The following is a 21906-nucleotide window of genomic DNA, read 5'->3' as shown; positions in this document are numbered from 1 at the left end:
GTAAAAGCTCCGATGGTCAGATTTGCACTAGTTAAAAATCTAGCTCATAACAGAATTGTAATGGATATTTTAAGGTTGCAATGACCAGTTTAAACCAAGACACGTAAGTGGGACTGATTTCAGTTAAATAGAGATCTAGTACAAGCCTTAGTTTTCTGAGTCACCACTGTAATGATATGTTGTGCTGAAATGCAACAATAAAGGTTCGCTACTCAACTTTTACTTTGTATCAGGTAACTGGAATGGCTGACAGCAAATCTGAAGGTAAAAAATCTTTTTTTGGAGGGGTTATTTGTAATTAAAAGGAAAACTTTTAGTACTGTGCCTAGAAGTCATTATATTTTTAAATTTTCGTGTATACTGTTCTTTAGTTCTTTTCATGTTCAGTGTTCGTTGAAGTTAAAAGAAAAGTGAAGCATACATTCAATCCACCTCATTTTAACACAAACATTTGAAACAACAAGCTTAATTTTGTTAAATATGTGTCATAAGTAACAGGTTTGCTTTTGGATTTGACATTTCTGTATTGTAGAAGAGTAACCTAATTTGTTTTCATAAGCCACACTGTGGGGTGAAAATATAATGTTATTAGGCATATGTTAAGTGTCACTTAAATTGTAGTGTTTATTTTTAGCTTATTTCATGTTTTATACTGTAAAGTATTTCTTCTATTTATACAGATTTTAAAGAATAAAATACTTAATATACTTAACAATATACACAAGTTATTTGGTAACATAAATGAAACTAAGTGAAATTAACATAAGATCTTCCATGAAAAGAGTGCTGGTACTTTGTGTAACGTTTTATATAAAACAGTATGAACATAGGGGGCCAAATCCCAAAGTTTTAATCCAGGCAAAAATTCCCATTTTAGTCAAAGGGGCATATCCTCAGTTGGTGTAAACTGGTATAGTGCCACTGAAGTCCTTGGAGGTATGTCAATTAACATCAGCTGAAGATCTGGCCCAAAGCCCTGTTTCTGCTCTGATTTACCATTTTGACAGCAGTGTAGCTCACTGATTTAATTGAAGTTACATCTGGTTTATATCAGGTTTAGCGAGAGCAGAATCTGGCTCAATGGAAGGTTTGCCTGGGACTAAGTAAAAGTCTTTAGGGTTTGTCCCATATACTGCTATGAAGTATTGTGAGCCAAATTCTCCTAGCAGACTTCGGTTGTGTTCCCTGGTTGTTATCAGCAGAATTTGGCCTGGGATTTTTACTTCTTTAATATCACTAATGGAACTGAACATATAACTGAGTGTGATTTTACAGATCTGAATTTTATATTTTGCTTAGTAATCTTAGAGTATTTCCTGGTGTAAGAAGAAGGATTTTATAATTATGAGTCAGTTAGAAAGTGGTTTTCTTTAAGGCAGCAATTCTCAACATGTGGCCCAATTAGTACACAGCTCAGCTGTGTGCTAAAGACTGCAGGCTCCCGGCTGCCCTGCTACACAGTGGGATCCGGGTCCAGCGTGCTCTGGGTCAGGGTCCTGGCTGCCCCCCGTCCCCGCACGGCAGGGGTCGGGTTGGGGGTCCCCACACAGTGGGGGTCAGAGGTCCCCGCACAGCAGGATCCAGGTCAGGGTCCCTGTTGCACGCCCAGCTCTCCACTCCTACCCCCACTCTGTGAAGGGGTCTCTGGACAAAGGGCGCTGAGCATTGGAGTTTGTGAGTGGGGTTTAGGCTGCATATGTGGCTCGCAATGATAAATAGGTTGAGAAAAAACAGTTACCTTTTCTGTAACTGGTGTTCTTCGAGATGTGTTGCTCATGTCTATTCCACAAAAGGTGTGCGTGCTCACCACATGCACCGGTGCCAGAAGTTTCCCCCCCAGCAGTATCCGTAGGGGGGAGCGCCCCCCGCGACCCCTGGAGTGGCGCCTGTCTGGTGCGGTACAAGGGGAGCTGTGCGCTCCCCCCACCCTCAGTTCCTTCTTGCCAGACAACTCTGACAGAGGGGAAGGAGGGTGGGATGTGGAATAGACACGAGCAACACATCTCAAAGAACACCAGTTATGGAAAAGGTAACTGTTTTTTCTTCTTCAAGTGATTGCTCATGTGTATTCCACAATAGGTGATTCCAAGCTATATCTGTAGGAGTTCACTGAGTCAATGAGACCTTTCAGGTCTCAAACAGTTCTGGGGCCGAGCTACAGCAAAGCTGGAGCAGAGCAGTTCCGATGCACCTTCACTGGCGGCAAGAAGGAACTGAGGGTGGGGGGAGCGCACAGCTCCTCTTATACTGCACCAGGCAGGTGCCACTCCAAGGGTTGTGGGGGGCACTCCCCCCTACAGGTACTACTGGGGGAAAAACTTCCGGCACCGGTGCACATGGCGAGCACGCAGACCTATTGTGGAATACACATGAGCAATCACTCCAAGAACCACCACTGCTTTAAGGGGCTCTGTTACTATTGTGACAGATCTTAGCAAGAGCCACTTCCTGGCCATGCACTAGGACTGCTGTGAAGGGAATCAAAATCTCTGTGCTCTGGATTCCATGGGTTGTGTTAAGCTTCTGGAGCCCAGCCACCTCCCCAATCTCTGGCTCACTAGGCACACTCTCAGGCGCAGATCTTCTATCTGGCACCCCCCTCCAAGTATTGGAACCCACTGTCCAGCAGCCTAGCCCCTCTGGATGCAGTGCGGGCCCCTGACTCCTGAATACTTAAACACACCCCTCTCCCAGAACTCCACCCAACAGGTGTGAAGCTTTTGGTTTGCAGTTAAATTCTCTAAGGGGCATGCAGTAGTTGTGAAGCAGGCAACACACACACACTTTGTTCAAAGCAACAGAGGGTCCTGTGGCACCTTTAAGACTAACAGAAGTATTGGGAGCATAAGCTTTCGTGGGTAAGAACCTCACTTCTTCAGATGTCTTGCATCTGAAGAAGTGAGGTTCTTACCCACGAAAGCTTATGCTCCCAATACTTCTGTTAGTCTTAAAGGTGCCACAGGACCCTCTGTTGCTTTTTACAGATTCAGACTAACACGGCTACCCCTCTGATACTTGACACTTTGTTCAATCAACTTTATGCTCTTTATATTCAATCATGTAAAGCACAGGAGAGTACAGATCACACAAAACAATAGAACATCATAAATACAATGTCCTTCACTAGCTTACCCTTCCATTGGGTCACCCGCTTCCTTTGTTCTCCTCCTGATAACTTTCCATTACTTCCAACCCTGCTCCCTTCAGACAAGAGGAGGGAGTATCTTCTCCTGGCTACAGCAAACCCATTGTCTCAAGGTGTTTTACTTTGAATAGACAATCATTGAGTGCTGATCAGCCATAGTTGTCTCTGGCCTGGCAGAGACCTGATACAACCCTGATAACTCATTGTGGCTCCACATACATATAGGCTTTCCATGAGACAATAACTTCATGATCTAATTTCATAAAATTATCCACAATTCAGAAGTGGGACAGACAGAACCTTCAGTTCATCACAACTATAACAACCCTAATATGTCCATAAGAGGTCACAGAGCATTAGGAGTATTATTGTACTTTTTAATTGAAAGCTGTGACCATAATGGCCTATAATGTGGCATTCAGCCACTGCCATTGCCCCCTACTTAGCAGTGAGGAGGTTGGCCAGTGGCCTGCTGCACAGCGGGACTATATAGCTCATATCACCCTGTAGGTGCAGCCAGCCAACTCCCATAGAAGAGGCTGGTATAGAGGGAAGTGAAGCCATCACTCCCTCTTCTTCCTTCTCTCCTTTTTTGAGCTGCTAAGTGAGTGGTTACTGAACTTCAAGTGCAGGGACCACATCTATTGAACTTTCCTGCTTGTTAGAGTCTGGCTGTTAAAGGGTGGGAAGGATGGTTTTTTTGGCCATAAGCATCTACACGTTCTTTTATTTCCAACTGACATTAAATTAATGTGAATCTTGATAGGGTTTGAGGCCCAGACCCTCAAAGGTATTTAGAGACCTACCTCCCATTGAAATATAGGGGCTTAAAACTAACTAACTAAAAATGTAAACCTTCTTTGAAGTTTAAAGATATTTGGTTAATGTTTTTGCCCTGCTATGCATGCCTCTGTCTTTGCTGATACTGGTAGGACCAGAAGCAGACATACCATGTAAATAGCCTTTCTTGCAAAAACCCAGCCACCTGGAGATATAGGGGCATATCACCTCACCATTTGTTATTAGTTCATTGATGTCCAACAACGTGGTTGCGATCTGTGCATTATCACTCATGTATCAACCTACCAGTATTTGTTCTGTATGGTTGCACTGCTGCCTTCTTGCCATCAGGGCCGGCTCCAGGCACCAGCCCACCAAGCTTGTGCTTGGGACGGCACCTGGAGGGAAGCGGCGCGGCGCTCCGGCCACCGGGGAGAGCGGGGCCACAGCCGGGCTCGCCGCCCTCCCCGCGGCGCTCTCGCCGCCCTGCCCCCAGCGCTCTGGCCGCCGGGGGGAGAGCGGAGCCCCGGCCGGGGCTCGCCGCCCTGCCCCCCGCACTCTGGCCGCCGGGGGGAGAGCGGAGCCCCGGCCGGGGCTCGCCGCCCTGCCCCCGGCGCTCTGGCCTCCGGGGGGAGAGCGGACCCCCCGCCGGGGCTCGCCGCCCTCCTCCCAGGGCTCCGGCCGCCCTCCCCCCCTGGCGGCCGGAGGCTTTTTTGCCTGGGGCAGCAAAAAAGCCAGAGCCGGCCCTGCTTGCCATACTTCTGATCAAGCCAGAATCCAGGTACTAGTGTACAAATAATAAACAGGAAGTAGTGAGATCTCACAAGCCAGTCAAATTACAGCTTTCAGCCAAGCTAGTTTACAACACCATAATTGTTATGGTGGATATCACCAGATGGTGCTGTTGTACATAGTCTTACAAGTTCTTTTTCTTAGCATGTGCACACTGTTCAGTCTTTGAAGAAATGCTTTATTGTTGTTAGTGGTATGGTGTGGTATTTTGGGGGGAGTTCGGGCATGCAGCAGGGCAAGTTCCTCTTTGCTTAATCTTGCTAACTAAATTCTTTAGGCACAATTTCTCCCTGGGATCTGGGCACTGGTGTTTTGGCTGAGATTTCCGAAAAAGGGAATTTTCTGCTGCCCATGTTTGACCACCTCTGTTCCAGGACTGGTGTCTATAGTGTGTAATAAACAAGTTTCACAATGAATATACACAGACTACATGTCACTGATTTCTCTTCCAACAGGAAGCTGATCTGCAAGGCCCTGACATCTGCTACCCCACAACAAAGTGCTAGCAATACCATCACAACTGCATGTTCAGATTACACGTTTGCTCTCCTGGTACACTTGCATTTTAGCTAGTTTTCTCAAATTGTAAAATTCAGAAAAATGTTTTATTTCCTCCCCTGTCTTTTTGACTAGCTGTAGCACCTAAGCAACAAAAATGTTTGTTATCCAGTCTTCTATTCCATTGCTGATGGGTTTTTCTTCAAGCACTGAACAGTTCTAGGCCTGGTCCTGCATTTCTTGTGCCCCCAAAACTGAAGTAAAGATAAACAAAATCATCACCCACAAACAGGAAGGGGTAGAACAGAAGTAATACAAACTGAAGACCCAGTTTCTTGCATCCAAAACCTTCATTGAGGTCAACAGAGTGACCCCAGGGATGAATTTGTCCCACTATGTTTTTTTCCCAATACTGTAAACTGTCTCTTTTCCATGTCTGGAGGTGACTTACCCCAAAACCATGAAGTTTGAATTGTTATTAGGGTTGTTTGTGTCGTAAGCATGAAAAGTAAATTCATTTTAGCCAGCTGATTTGATAATGTGGGGTTGTGTGCTTTGCTCAAGCTACTAATGTAAAGTAAGTAGTGGAGCTGTGAGAAGGTTTAAAAATGGTCAGGTAAGTCCCCTTTTAAAGTCCAAATTTAATGGGCCAGACATTAGAGTGGCTTGTTTGAATTTAACAGTATGACTATTTTTACAGGGGGGAGGGATAGCTCAGTGGTTTGAGCCTTGGCCTGCTAAACCCAGGGTTGTGAGCTCAATCCTTGAGAGAGCCATTTAGGGATCTGGGGCAAAAATCTGTCTGGGGATGGGTCCTGCTTTGAGTAGGGGGTTAGACTAGATGACCTCCTGAGGTCCCTTCCAATCCTGGTATTCTATGATTCTACATTTTACCCACTTTTTCCTCATTGCTGAGGTGTGTAGATATTAAGGGGAGGAAAATAGGAATAATGTGGTTAGAGAACATAAGGAGATCTAAAAGAAAACAAAAGTGACAATAAAATGGAATGAATGCTCAGATCAGTTGTGAGTCATGACACTGTACATGCAAGTAAGTGTGTCTGCGAGAAATTTTTATTTAATAATCCCTAGTATAAAGAAGTTATAGTGCTCATTAAATGTAAACTATATTTCAAATAAGCATATTAAAAATGCACTAGTTTTTTTCTGAGAAGTATGATAGTTTACTCTGTAAACTAGAATTACATCATAAAACTTTGATTAATGAGACATTTATAGAGTGTTTTGCCTGCCTGAACTCTGATATACTTAGCATGCAGTGGCTGCCAGAACACATTCTTGTTTACGTAACAGGAAAAGTAGTTTCCTGTCAATCTGTGCCAGGCTCAGACAGTGGGAGTATTTGCAAATACAGATTATTCTAAAAATAATTTGGAAATGATAGTTCTGTGCACTTTGAAGGATGACACAGGCTGGAAGCAATAAGGTTTCTCAAAGGCAAAAATCCAGGCCTCTCAAAAAACCCCATGTCCGAATTTGTTTAATATGATTAAAGCAAGTGGGTTGTTTCTGTGGAAATAAGTAGTACACTAAATAATAATAAGAATGTACTTGTAGTTAAACTTCACCATGTTCTCTAATTGCAATAGGTCAGTTCATCTCTGGTTTAATACCATTGAATTTATCCCAATGTCTTTGTTTTCTGATTCAGTGAATATACTGTTTAAGTGGCAATAAAAGAACAATGGAATTTCTTTTTTTAAAAAATTTGATGTAGAAGCAGCAAGACAGTTGACACAGGAGTGATGCTTTTTTTTTTTTTTTTTTTTTTTTTTTTTTAAATCCCTCAAGACTACAGCTACAGGCAGCTACATAATCTTATATGGCATTTATGGTTTGTGCTCAGACTCAGATTTTATGTAATATGTAACTTCATTTGCAGAGGAGGCTAAAAGCACCTAACAATCTAAAAATAAGCAGAAATGGATGGTGTTCCAAATGACAATATTTCAGTGTTCTCTACTTTGAGTTACTCCCTCTGTTTTAACAAACATTACTAAAAAAGTGATCTCTTTAGACAATTAATATTTTTTCTCTACAGCAATGTGTCTTCATATTGGCAGTCTGTTACATGATAGAGATTCATAGATGTTTGAGCAATTTTTTTCCTTATAAAATGGATTTTTCTGTTCTTAATTTGAGGTTAAGTGAAACAGAATTACCTTGCAGTACTCTAACATTTGTTTAAAGGAATACACCAAGCTCTCTCTTCCTGTCCTCCCCTTGATAGCCAAATAGTTTAATCTGTGTGAGCAACTTTTAGAATAAAATAAGATTCCATGCTAACAAGAATCCTCTCAGTCAAACAGAGGACCGATTATTAACAGAAATTCTTTTAGGGGCCTCTTTCAGGGGTTGGCTTTTTTAGGCCTGAACATTAAAATATCTTATTCTCTCTCTCTGTGCTTGCTGCTTACCTTTGTTCTTTACTTGCCAGTCAGTAACTGAGAAAGTCATCCCAGATTTCCCTTATATAGAGCCAGGTTCTGCCATGCTTACTCATGTTGGGTAGCATCTTACTGTGACGCTCCCCTCTGGTATTGTCTGGACTGGTGATCTGCTAAATCACTCCAATCCTTAACTCTAGGAGCCAGCCTTATCCTGCTCTGCTGTGAGAACCCCCACTCCTGGGCTGTTCACGCACAGCCTCTGGCATGTAAGCTGCTCCCAGCTACTTGCAACCAAATGACACTAGCCAATACCGCCGGTCCCAGACAAACTCTAGGAACCTCTGTCTTGCAGTGTCCAGTTATGCCCGCTGGACGCTGCAAGCTTATATGACTTCATCAATTTAACAAAGAAATTGATATGCACCAGGCTTGTTATTCCAAGGGGAGTCTCTGACACACTTCAAACCAAATGCACTGCTTCAGGTAGAACAAACAAACAAATTTATTAACTGCAAAGATAGATTTTAAGTGATAGGCAAAAAGTCTGAGTGGTTACCAAAATAAAATAAAACATAAGCACGCAGGCTAAACTCTCAACCCTATTAGACTGGGCAACAACTAGACTAAGCAGTTTTCTCACCCCACTGGATATTGCAGTCCTTAATATACAGGTTTGTTCCTGGGCCAATCTCCTGTGTTGGAGTCTTGTCTTCTTCTCAGTGTCTTGGTTGCTTGCAGCATAGGTGGGGGCAGGCGAAGGGCCCAGTACGTGGCCACTCTGTCTGTTTTATACCCTCAGTCCATGTGCGTGGGGAGCACAAGTCCAGGCATGTCTGGGGGGCATTGCTGAGTCTCTCCAAGGTATTAAAATACTCATTTGAATTTTTTCCTAATCGTATTTAATAGAAAACACACTCAAGTTGCAATTATCAGAATATGAGCTCCTACTGCAGTTCTGTAATGATTTCTCTGCTCTTCAAGGGGCAAAGCCTCAGGGATTAAAATTAGTGCAGCATTCCTGATTTCAATGGAGCTACACATATTTACACCAGCTGAGGATCTGGGTTCAAATGTTCACATATGCTTTGTCTATTCACCCTCAGATCATTTCCTTCTCTTACACTTTTTTATTCTTAGCCTGGTACCATACGGTTCCTTTCTTTCAGTCACCAAGCACTCAGGCTGGCCAGCAACAGTCCCCAATTCCTTATGTTTATACTCAAGTACTTTGAAGAGACATGGACAGAAAGAATGCACAGCAGATGTGCAACAACTGGGATAGCTTGATAGATTTGCTCCAAAAAAGAACAACACACCACAGTAAGAATAAATTCCATACACTAGGCTTACAGAGGTTTACATGATTTCAGGTTCAAAATAATTACCATAATCCCCTCAGCTGACAAAGGAGAATTGTTACATTTCTCTCAACAATAATATTTAGTGCTAATCCAACATGCAGCAGGTGGGAGAAAACCTGCAAGTTACATTTTTTCAGTCTGTTGGAGTAGGAAGAAAGGAATGATATCCAATGCTGCTGGGTTTGGATGCAAGCTATAATCACTCATGTGGGAGTGCATTCTGAATTACTCAAAGCTTTCAGACCTCATTCTGTTCTGATGCTGGTGCAAATCAGGAATAAGTCTACTGGAGTCAATGACTTACACCAGTTTTCTACGGGGGCTAAGTGAGAGGAGAATCAGCCTGTTACTATTAAACAGTGATAAACTTCTGTTTAATTTCTGCTAACGACCATATTAGGAACAACAAGAGTTGCTTACATGATTTTCATTTGGGATTCACCATATAACTAGGAACAGGAACACAAACAAAGGGGGAAACTATTTTTTAGGGCAATCAATTCAACATAGTTCAAAATGCTGTAAATAATAATGGTGGGAGAGCAAAATACACAGAAATCCATTGGTATTTGCTCTTGCCTTCTGGTAGTTGCAGCGCTGTAAGGAAAGGAAGACATGAAAGGTATGTCTATGCTACAATCAGAGGTGTGACTGCAGCACATATAGACACACCCAGGCTAGCTTTGATCTAGCTAGCTCAAATAACAATAGCAGTGAAATTGTGGCAGCCTGAGCTAGCTGCTGGAGTACATAGCCAGGATGGGCTTGTACAGCCTGTCCTGCCACCCAGGGTGTTGCAGTTTCGCTGCTAAGGTTATTAAAGCTAGCTACATCAAAACTAGTCTGTTACACAGGCTGCTATCACACCTCTCATTTGCAGTGTAGATGCAAACATACCCCGAGAGCCTGATTCGCCATTGCCTTGCACCCTATGTACTCAGTTAAATCTGTGTCCATGCTACAAAGCAGAACAATGGGCCCTGATTCTGGACTGCATTTAACCCAGTTATGCTGCTTTTGTAGCAGAAGGAGCCAGAATGTAACTGGATCTTCCCACTGGGAATTTCTCCAGCACAAAGAGCATAATGATGGCATAATGTAATAGGGCTAATGTAACAGCAATGCACTGTCATAAGAACATAGAATGGCCATACTGGGTCAGACCAATGGTCCATCTAGCCTAGTATCCTGACAGTAGACTGCTGATTCTTTCGCTCAATCTGCTCCAAACCCTCTTAGCCTCCCCTAAGCAATTGCCCCTCAGATCCTGCTTTAAATCCTATGGAGGAGGCAAGATTCGCCCTAGCAACATAACTTAAACTCAATAAAACCTGCATCAGCCCCTCATATTTCTGAGCATGTCATTTTTAATTTGCAGATAAAAGTTTGATGAAAGAATAATTTTTAATTACAATTTAAATTCAGGGGGGTTATTTTATTTTTACACATTTGGTATGTGATTTTTTAAATGTGTACCTTTATGAATAAAATGATGTTAATTGGCCAATTAGCATTCACTTTCTCAAGAACCATGCAATGAACCAATGTCACCCAACTATGCCCATTATGAAAAAATCGCTGTTATTGATTCATCAGTTGCAGTTTTCCTAATCCCTTGATGTGAAAAGTAAAATCACTGGAACAGAATTTTGTTACAGGATAAATGGTGAAGTTTGAAAATAAATCCCTCAACTATAGATTAATTTGGGGGCTTTTATAATCTAATCCATGCCTAGACTTCTTTGCCATCATTTATTTAGCAGCAGGATACTCAGATCTTGTGACACTAATGTCCTCTTTATCACAAATGCTTAACTTTTTTTTTTCAGGTCAGTTCTTGCTTAGTTCTAGCTATCACAGTTTTAGTGAGCACAGGAGACATTTATTCTCTCTTCTCTTTTGGAAATTGCTGCTCTTTGTGCCTGCTGATTGACATTGGACAGAATGGTCTGCTTCTGTAGTCACTTTGTTCACAGACCTGCGATGGAATGGTTTAGGTAATAAGCAGACACAATGGGCAGTGGAGAAGAGGAAACAAAGGTTCTTGTGTGCTCAGTAACTCTGCAACAGTTTATTACTAATTATTGACTCCAAAAGTGTGAGTAAGAGATAAGAATGGCAGCAGAGTAGGACTTTGGCACCTGACTTTAGTAGGCAGTTTGCAAATGAACAGCTTCAGACTCTGGGCCCACCTGGAGGCTGGATGTTTATGTGTAAGTGTGATGGAGGGGAAAAAAATCAAAAATGAGTAAACTTATTTATGCATTCATGCAGAAACACAAAATATTAACTAAGTGTATATTACATCCAGCCACCAGATGGGCCAATCAGCAGGCACAAAAAGCAGCAATTTCAAAAAGAGAAGAGAGGGTAAAAGTATGCTTCCATTTATGACCCTTTATGATAAGTTTCAGTCCAGGGGTGATGTTTACAGCTGATCAGCTCACACTGTTACAGTGCAATGCTAGCCCTATTTCCCCAATGTTCAATAAGATATTCATTTTCACTGAGTATGAATTGTTGTACTGTCAACTTGACTATACGGACTTCCCTAAGCAGCAATCTAAGGTATTCTGACGAAGAAAAATAATACCAAACACAGAAGACCCTATACTTAATTATACCAACTTCACCCTGACCCGGATGCAAGTGCTAATCAGTGACAAGTAGCAGTTTTGAAAATTGCCGCTTCAGATTCATAGCAAAACTCAAGTACGTTGAAAAACAAACCATGTTTCAATGTAATGTGTAAGTGGGCTGGCTTAGGTTAGCTATTCACCTATGTAAGTCAAGATATACGTAAGCTGTTCTTGCAAGAAACTGATGTACCTTCGTTTGTATTATATTAGAAAGCAAACACCATGGAGTTTTGTGCATGATGACACCTAGTGGCAAAAATCAATGGTTAGGATGAATTACTCAAATCATCTTCAGTGACACATTTTCAAGCTAGAGTTTCAAAGGGCCAGGAAGGAGAGGAATAGTGAAGTGATATGGTTCTTCCAATGGCGGCTTAACACTAAACTACACAGGACACCTGAAAATTGACAGTAGGGAACAATCCTGTATGTGCAAGGAGATGGACTGGCTGCCTCTAATAGGACGTCCCCATTGCTAACTTCTGTGATTCTCTCTGAATTGTCAGAATATTGTGTGAATACAGCACAGCTGTCCCACGTGCAGGATGGCCTATGCTTCCAGAAGGAAGGATGGTTGAGTAGTTAGGATGCTAGCCAGTAGCATGGGAGACCTGTGTTCAATAGCCTGTTCTACCACAGGCTTCCTGTGAGACCTTGGACAAGTCACTTAGGCCAGTCCATGAGAGTTAGGTGCTTAATACCTTTCAGGCTCTGGGCCATAGTCTCTCTGTGGGAGATCTCAGAAGCACAAATGGAATGTATGTGCCCAATTGCTACTGATTTTCAATAGGAGTTGGATGCCTAACTGCCTACGCTGGTCTTGAAAATCTGTGCCTCTGTGAAATGGGTATAATAGCATTTCCCTACTCACGGATGTGTAGTGATGATAAATACATTAAAGATTATGGAGCGCTCAAATATTACAGTGATAGGGAACATATAAAAAGGCAAACACACAGGCAAACTAGGCACATACCTGACCTAAGTGGCGCTATGACCCCATGTGGTGATGCCACTCTCTCAGATTTGGCTGGCCCTCCCTTCCTCATGACAAAAGTGTGGCCAGGCTGAATTTGAGGGAGTGGCATTGTGCACAGAGTCGCAGTGTTGCTTAGGTTTGGCCCGGCTGCCCCATGCAAGTTGAAATGCCATTTACTCTCCTTTGGGGCAGTTGGGCCAAATCTGAGTGGGTAGCAGGGTGGGAAGCACTTCTCCTCCTCGCCATTGCTGTGAGGCCAGCTTCTGCACCCTGGATCCCCCACAGGGGCCTGCCTGGCCTCATCCTGCTTCCAGTATACCCTCTGCTCTGCCCACAGGAGTCACTCAGTGACAGCCTCAAGATCTGCTACAAGTATGGAGGACTGCAGACTGCCCACACAGAAGCCAGCAGAAGAGGGGTGGCAGAGATCCCTGCATAGGGTGACCAGATAGCAACTGTGAAAAAACTGGACGGGGGTGGGGGGTAATAGGCACCTATATAAGAAAAAGTCCCCAAAAGCGGGACTGTCCCTTTAAAAATGGGACATCTGGTCACCCTGTCCCTGCAGGTGCAGACACGACGGGGTTAACAGGGCAGGTCCATCCATCCAGTCACTATAGGACATGGTTAACTAAGCTACATCTGTGCAGTGGAAGCCAGACGTGCTTGGGTTTTAGATCACTATTGTATCTGTGCTGGCCAGGACAAGGTTAATATAAATGCATCCATACTGTGGGAGTATCTAGTTTAGCTGGCCAGTAGAGGAGCTCAGAATTGTATGTTTGCCTAGGGCCCAGTGATGGGTTAATCTGGACCTGTAGAATTTAGCATGCTTGGGTTTCTATTCTGAGGTCAAGAAAGGACAACCTGAATGCTTGTTGAGCAATAAACCAATTATAATTTCTAGTTTATGATAGCACCCATGATGTGTTAGGCACTTTCCAAACAGTCAAGAAGAAATGATGGTTCCTGCCTGAAGCAGATCCCAGTCTGAGGAGAGACAGATAGGTAAACAGAGATTAGGGGAAGGGGAACAAGAGATAGGGACTTTTTAATACAAGTCAAATAGATTCACTGCAGGCAGCATTGCAGAAGTGGGTCTTTAAGAGGGACTTATATGTTGATGGGGGCATGTGGTACAAGACATGGAGGCAATTAAGCAAGAAGCTGACAAATAGGTGGATGAGTATGGGAACATCTGCAGAGAAGAGGAGGTGGAAGCAACACAACTTAAGTAGGGAGGGGCAGAGCTATAGAGCTTTGAAGGAAGCAACAAGAAGCTGAACTTTGATATAATAGTGCATGGACAGCCAGCTTATGGAGGTCTCATGTTATGCAAAGGCACGAAGTATGGGCAGAAGAAAATGAGAGAGGACATAGTGTAGTGAGAGTACTTGAATGGACCCCAGGATAAGCAGTGGCTAGGGTTATTGTCTTCAAAACTGAAAATAACTTCATTACTCATTCTTTCCTACTGTTAAAAATAATTACAAACATTCTCTCTTTGCCCACAATTCTTCATAGTAATCTTGTCATAAATATTTTGCATTCTTACAAGATTACTGTGTCAGGCACAGGAGAAATTAAATTAACATTAAAGTGCACGGGCCAAACTCTGTTCTCGACTGTACTCCTGCAGCCCCATTAAAGTTAAATCAAACCAAGCTAAAATTAAGAGGGTTGCATAGAGTAGCTGAGAGCAGAATTTGGCCCTAAATCCACTTGTCTGAGGATTGCCCTTCTCCAAAAAAAAAAAAAAGGTTTGAAAGGGAGATGAATGTGGGTAATTTGGATTGTAAATATTTAAAGGCAGGGACAGGGAGACAACTCTTGGTTCCAGTGAAGTAATGGCAAAACTATTAATTTCAATTAGATCAGGATTTGGCTCAGTGGGGCAGATTTACAGCTGCTATAAATTGCCATAGTAATATTGACTTCCACAATGCTACACTGATTTACACCAGCTGAGAATCTGGCCCATTGTTTTTACTTTGTCTGTAAAGTATCATATACATTTTGGCTCTCAAGTACTACAGTTGCAAATGCCTTAGAAATACCTCAACACATTTCTAATACTGTGTAAAGAACAAATAATGCCCCTTCTCTTATGTTTTGCAGACAATATTGAACTAGGAGATCTCCACAGTAGCCTCTTACATCATGAGAATACTGTTTGAAAGTGAGATACTATTACATATTATCCAATTGGCTCAGCTCACGGTGTGGCTACAGATTACATTTATTTGGAGTTCCACATTTGCAATGAAACCAGCCCAACCACTAGTTTTCCAGAGAAAACCTTTTATAGCTGCCTGGAACGCACCCACAGATCAATGCTCACTGAAATATAACATAACTCTGAACCTGAAAATGTTCCATGTGATTGGAAGCCCACTGGCCAGAGCAAGAGGGCAGAATGTGACTATATTTTATGTGAATAGACTGGGATACTACCCATGGTACACATCGCAGGAAATCCCTGTAAATGGTGGCCTACCTCAAAACTTCAGCTTGCAAACTCATCTGGAAAAAGCTGGCCAAGACATTCAATATTACATTCCTGCTGAGGACTTTAAAGGATTAGCTGTCATAGACTGGGAATACTGGAGGCCTCAGTGGGCACGCAACTGGAACACAAAAGATATTTACAGGCGAAAGTCACGGAAGCTCATTTCTGAAACGCAAGGCAATATTTCAACAAATGACATTGAAAATTTGGCCAAACTCTCCTTTGAAGAAAGTGCAAAGGCTTTCATGAAGGAGACAATTGAGCTAGGGATTAAAAGCAGACCTCTGGGGCTCTGGGGATACTATTTATACCCTGATTGCCACAATTATAATTTTCATGACCAGGACTACACTGGTTCCTGCCCAGAGAGTGAAGTTTTGAGGAACAATGAACTTTCCTGGCTCTGGGATAGCAGTGCAGCTCTGTATCCTTCCATTGGCATCAAGAAAACCCTTGGAAACAGTGAAAACATATTACGTTTCTCACAATTTAGGGTGACTGAGTCCATGAGGATCTCCTCCATGACATCTCATGATTATGCTCTGCCTGTGTTTGTCTATACTAGACTAAGTTACCGAGATGATCCTTTATTATTTCTTTCTAAGGTAAGCCAACGTTAGGAGTTATGGAGGCTGCTTTAACAGATCTAATCATCATTATTGCAGAGATGCTTTGTATATTTGTAAAGGCTTGTATATGGGTCTACTCTGCTGATTAATGTTTAAATGACTACATGTTTTAAAAACAGCCAAAGTTCAGCAGTAAACATTCAATCTGAAATACACTTTAAAAAAAAAATCTGCAGTGCAGTGGACAGAAATTTGTCCAATAAAATATATTACCTCAGCCACCATGTATCTCTAACATTTTTGTAATGTATATATTTTTCTCCAGTTCAGCACTGTGCTATATTCCTGTCTGGATATGACAAAGCTAGAGAATTTTTACAGATTTTACTTAGCTGGAATGCAAATGGTTAATTAATTAACACAAAATGCTTTTCTTCTGCAAAGCACTATACAGCTATTAACTAATTCTCATAGCTGTTAGGTAGGTATTATTCGCCTTTTACAAGAGAGAAACTGAGGAGGAGATGTTAAGCAACTTGCCCAGTACCACATAGGTAGTCTATATGGGAGCTGGGTTTCAAACTTGGGAATTGCTGCCCCAGGCCCCAACCCTGCGAAGACTTAGTCAAGTGCCTAACTTTAAGCATGTGAGCAGTCCCATTGAAGCCAGTAGGACTACATCCTTAAACGTGTGTATGTGTTTGCAGGATCAGGGCCTTAAATGAGACCATTCTTCTCTTTTGGGTTCAGAGATCCTCTCAGAAAAAGATAATATTCTTCTTTTTAATAACAAACGTAATCTTCTTGTAACAGCTCTGGCTGAACTCCACATTATCGACAGCCACCAGGTTGCTGTATTAGACTCAAACCTTGGCTCCCACAGGTTTTTAAGCTTACTGAGTCTGAGCAGTATCCAGACACTGGCTGTATGTTATACTGTCCCAGTGCATGTCACTCACCACACTGGGCTGGCACTTCCTGCTGGCTGTCTTGGGGATTAGCTCAACGCTGACACCACCACCAGCAGTCTGCACACCGTCATCCAATCTCTGCCATCAGCCTGCAGCCCCTCTTGCAGCCTCAGGAGTCGCAGCATCCTCTTCTGTGTCACTGTCTGTGACCCCCCTTCTGGGGGAGTTTAACTTCTAGTCCAGCCACTTCCCCAGTGGCTGAGGTAGGGGAGCTAGACCCTGGGTCCCGACACTGTAGATGGCAGCCAGGTGTTGCCTCCCTTCCAACTCCTCAGTATATTTTCCTGGGCCACTTCCCTGCGGCCCCAGCACCTTCTTTGCCCTTACCTCAGGGCCTCAGCATGCCAGTCCTAGCAGCCAGGAGCTACCTCTCACTCCCCCGTTCCTGCCCAGCGCTACTCTGTCCAGGGTGCTAGCTTCCTTCTACCTGCAAGGCATCCAGTCCTCCCTCCTTGAGCTCCCAAGAGTAATTGACCCCACTCTGCCCTGCAGCTCTTTTTATATGGGCCTGCCGGGCCTTGATTGGCTGCTCCTCACAGCCCCTCCTCTATTGGCTGTTTCTTGCCCAGCCTCCCTAGGGTTCTATCAACCCTCTACAGGCTAGTGTGAAGCCAACACCCCATCACACAAGCCTTTCAGAAAGACAAGGTGGGTGAGATAATATCTTTCATTTTACCATCTTCTGTTGGTGAGTTAGACAAGCTCTTCTTCATGTCTGGGAAATGTACTCAGCGTGTCACAGCTAAATAATTTAGCATATCTATTTTATCTTGTTTTTAGCTGAGTCACTCTAAGTACCTCTCCCAGACCTGAAGAAGAGCTCTGTGTAGTTTGAAAGCTTGTCTCTCTCACTAACAGAAGTTGGCCCAATAAAAGATATGCCTCACCTACCTTGTCTCTCTAATATCCTGGGGCTGACATGGCTACAACTACACGTCATAAAGCCTTTCAGGCATATTCCCAAGGAACACAGTCCAAGGCTTGTACACCTTCTTGGGATGTAGGACCTCACAGCCTAACTCTGCTAGGCCACCAAGACCAATATGGCCCTCCCGAGTCTCCCCAGTGGCTCACATGCTGTTTCCAGAGCTTTACCCTCATGGGTACACTGGGTCCCTTTGGGGACATTGACAGTTAAAGCAAGTAACACACAGACTTTGCAAAGGAACTTCTGAAACATACACCTTACTGATAGGTAAGCACAAGAGATATATAGGTCTGTAGAAAAATAAACACCTGCACATAAGACTCTCCCCTTAGTTTCCTTACCCTTCTTTGTAAAGTGCTTTGAGATCTATTGATGAAAAGTGCTATATGAGAACTAGGTATTATTATTAGTCAGCATCTTTCAGGGAACCCAGGATCTGCCTGCACCCCCACTCCTTCTGCCCAGTCTTGCCTTCTGGTTTTGGTCTCCTCTTATAGTGAGTCTCCCTCTAAACAGAAGCTCCTAACATCTTAACTCTTCAGGTACTTTCCCTGCAGTTTTTCATTCTCTGTCCAATCCTCAATGTATTGTGGCCTTCAACATCCCCAATGTTTGTTACAGCCTATAGGAGTCATTAGCAAGTCAATAGCCTTTGGCTGGTAGTCTCCATTGTTCTACTAGGGCCAGGCTATTCAATTGTTAATGGACCTTAATGTCTGTTCCATTTAGGGATAGATCCCCAGGTGCAACATTCCCTCCCTTTGATACCAGAGGGATGATGTAAGGATACAGTGGAAGACATTGATGAGGTTATAAACATAAAATCAGAATGGAATTTATAAATTCACATAGATTCCCAAATTGTCATACTTTCTCTTTTATTTAAGTTATACAATGCCAGTCTTCTCCCTCCTTGAATTTGCTGTCCATTCATGATAACTGCTAATCTTATATGAAGGCCTGAATGAGTTCACACTGAAAAAAAGCTAGGACAATGCATGACCTTGGACTTGGAATTACATCTTTCTAAATCTGACAAAGACTGGAATTGATTGGTGTACAGAAGTGGCTGCTTCTCCCTAGTTTTTAGCCAAGATTTATTAGCTGAACTCTTTAAGGAGTTTTCATGTAAAAAAAAAAATCTCAGGACTTTTAGTAAATGTACTACACTATGTAGTAAATAATTAATACTATACTATTGCCAACATAAATGAAAATAAAATTATTTCCCCTGGTTTGATTGTTCACTTGAAAAATTCAGTAATTCCCCATCACCATGCCAGCAATTAGTGTACATTTGCAAGGATCTATTTAATGATATTTATTAATTATCTTTGTATCCAGAAAATTAAGGCTTGTGGGCAAACAAGTTCTCAAAAAGAATCTTCTTTAAATTTTGTTTCATATTTATCTACATAGACTTTGCACCACTCTCCTGCCATCAGAAACAGAAAGTCTTTCTCTTGACGTTCCACCCAAGAAATATTCCCTAGATGAGCCTGATCCTGCAGTCCTAATGGGTTAAAGCAAAACCTTGGATCCAAACATCCCAAGACTTTGGAATGTTCCAGATCTGAGATACAATTTTACATCATGAGTCCACCCCTATTTCAATAGCATTTTAGATCTTTACAGAAATTATGGACCAGATCTATTGAAGTCCATAAAGCTATGTCTATTTATACCCACTGAGGAGCTGGCCCTTTGTGAGCTAGCACTGTGACACATACTACAAAATGAGAGGTGAATACAATAAAAAGTATGCACAGTGTTTTCAATAAAATATCAAGAAGATTCTATTTTTGTCTGGACTAGAAATCCATATAGTCCCGTGAGTTTTGTATAACACTTACATTTTGTTTAACACTAACACTTGCCTGGCTTTAATAGCCACAAACTGTGAAAGCAATAAATTAGACTGACAGTGATGTCTTTATTGTTTTCACTGTAGCAAGATCTTATTAGCACTATTGGAGAGAGTGCTGCCTTGGGAGCTTCAGGAATTGTTATTTGGGGAGATATGAATTTAACGTCATCAGAGGTAAGTCAGTGCCATAATGCTAATTCAAATGTACTAGCACAGCATAATACATCAATTCCTTTGAGTTCTGAATTCCAGCTGGTGTGATAGCTCATAAAGTCCCCTTAGCCACCCAATCAAGATCATAATGGAATGGTGGGGATTCGGGTGCGGGTGGCTCGTTGGGGTGGTCCAGTGGCACGGGGAGTGGGGTTCATAAGGGCGGGCGGTTTCTGGGTGCAGGAGGGTAAGGCTCAGAGAGAGGGTCTGGGTTTGAGGGGGTCTGAATCCACAGGAGTTGGGTGGATGCGGGAGAAGCTCCCTGTAAAGTAATCCCTCCCCCTGCAGCTGAGGAGTGATGGGTGCAGGAAGCATGGAGGGGAGTTTACACAGCTTCCTACAGCCAGGGGAGAAATTTGGGGATGGGTCTGACACGGCCCCGGATGCTGTGCAGGGGAAGAGGACTAACAGCTGAAACTGGCTCAGGATAGGAGCCACCAGCTGGGTCTTCCCCAGTCCCGCCCTCTGCCCCACAGTGATTTACATCTCTGCTGGCTGCCCTGGGCACCCGAAACATACTGCTGGGGAGGGTCGCATGACCGCTCTTGTGGCATCCCTTTGCTTCCCCATCAAAAAATCATTTTTCTGTGGGGAAGCAAAGTAATCTGCAGGGGACATAAATTCTGCGCATGTGCAGTGGCACAGAATTCCCCCAGGAGTAAAGTAGATATGCTCAACTGTCAGTATTGAAATCAATTTCTGAAGCCAATTATTTGAACACACAGCTGTGGCTCCAATCAAATTAAAAGATCTTAATGAGACACTATCAGGTTATTTTTTAAAACAAACAAACAAACAAACAAACAAACAATCTCTTAGTGTATATATCTAGTACTATTTTAGATAGTCAACATAATTTCAATTTTAATAATCTAATTCTAGCTCCAATTGTAAAGCTTTTTGTTTACATTTTACATATTTCTCAGTTTGAACAAAGAATACAGACTAGTGAGTTTCTCTTCAGCTAAGTTGTTTTCTCTGCTATTTACAGGGCAACTGTACAAAGGTGAAACAATTTGTTGCTACTGAATTAGGGATCTACATCATCAATGTGACCAAAGCAGCAGAGGTGTGCAGCAAGCATCTTTGTCAGAATAACGGGCGATGTATACGAAGAAAATGGAAAGCCCTGGATTACCTTCATTTGAATCCTAAAAACTTCAAAATAGAAGCTTCAGAGGACCAAGAATTTACAGTGAGAGGAGAAGCATCAAGTACTGACCTGGAAGTAATGTCACAGAAATTCATCTGTCACTGTTATCAGAGCTATGAAGGAGCTGATTGCCGGAAAGTTCAGACTTCAGATAAGCAACCTGGAAGTTCTTCAGATTTCCTCTTACCCAGAACATTAGTAATGATAAGTCTGCTTTCTTTGCCTTTCTATTTTCTGAGTGTTAACTTGTGAATAATCATACTGAATAGGGTCTTTCTAGACTCCATAGGTTCAGAGGAACAACTTTGATAAGAGAGATTATGGCAATACTCCATTGTCTTTTAAAAATCAAGTGAGATATTGTAGCAATGAAAACACTATTAGAGTGCTACCTATAATCAAACAACACAGAATCGGGCACCTTTTTTTGGCTTGGAAGAGACCTTAAGTATGTTCTACCCAGCATAGTAGGACCAGGTGTTAAATGTTATTTTAAATTCCGTATCTATATTATACTACATGTCAAGATTTACATTCTGCTGACAAATTTATGCATCACTAGAAACCCTAATTCAACTTCTTGCTCACTAGCAGGAACTAGCAACTCCCTTCCTGCTTCTCAACTCACATCATGCCCAAATAGACCTCTCCCCATTGTCCTGACCCATCCTAGAATATTCCCCTTCTCCTTGTATAATACACTTCCCTCCAGCCAGGCCATTTCCCCCTGCTGTCTTTTGCTTCCCAGTGCAAAAGAAAGGCCAGGAATTGGCTACAGAAGATGGGCTATGTCAAGGGGCAGACTGGGAGGGAAAATTGAGGGATGTTTTCAGCAAAGAAGGTATGTTGTGGTATTCACTTTTCCAAAACATTCTAACCTGCCCTGCCTCCCAGAGTCCAGAAACTCTCCTTCCGTCCTAGCACACACATCTCTTGTGCCTATTCAAAAACTTCTGGAAAATGGCCTGTCTTCACAGTATTGCATGTGTGGATATTAACAGTTTTCTTAGGGTTAAGTGTAGAAATGTGGATTTATTTGAATGGAGCAATTACAATCTATTTGGTGAATAATGACATGCATTCTTAAAAAT

At 42.6% G+C, this 21906-nt stretch overlaps 1 protein-coding gene across 1 annotated transcript; it reads left to right on the top strand.

Annotated features, from left to right (window-relative positions):
• The first annotated feature begins 14765 nt into the window (after positions 1–14765).
• Positions 14766–21067, top strand: HYAL4 (hyaluronidase 4). Its single transcript, XM_065401080.1, has 3 exons — positions 14766–15719; positions 19534–19623; positions 20654–21067. Exons 1-3 carry the CDS (start codon positions 14766–14768, stop codon positions 21065–21067), a joined length of 1458 nt encoding a protein of 485 aa, XP_065257152.1.
• The last annotated feature ends 839 nt before the right edge of the window (positions 21068–21906 follow it).

This window comes from Emys orbicularis, chromosome 1, assembly GCF_028017835.1.
Source record: "Emys orbicularis isolate rEmyOrb1 chromosome 1, rEmyOrb1.hap1, whole genome shotgun sequence".
In the NCBI taxonomy this organism is placed as follows: Eukaryota; Metazoa; Chordata; order Testudines; family Emydidae; genus Emys; species Emys orbicularis.
This window is presented reverse-complemented; position numbering and strand designations above follow the sequence as displayed.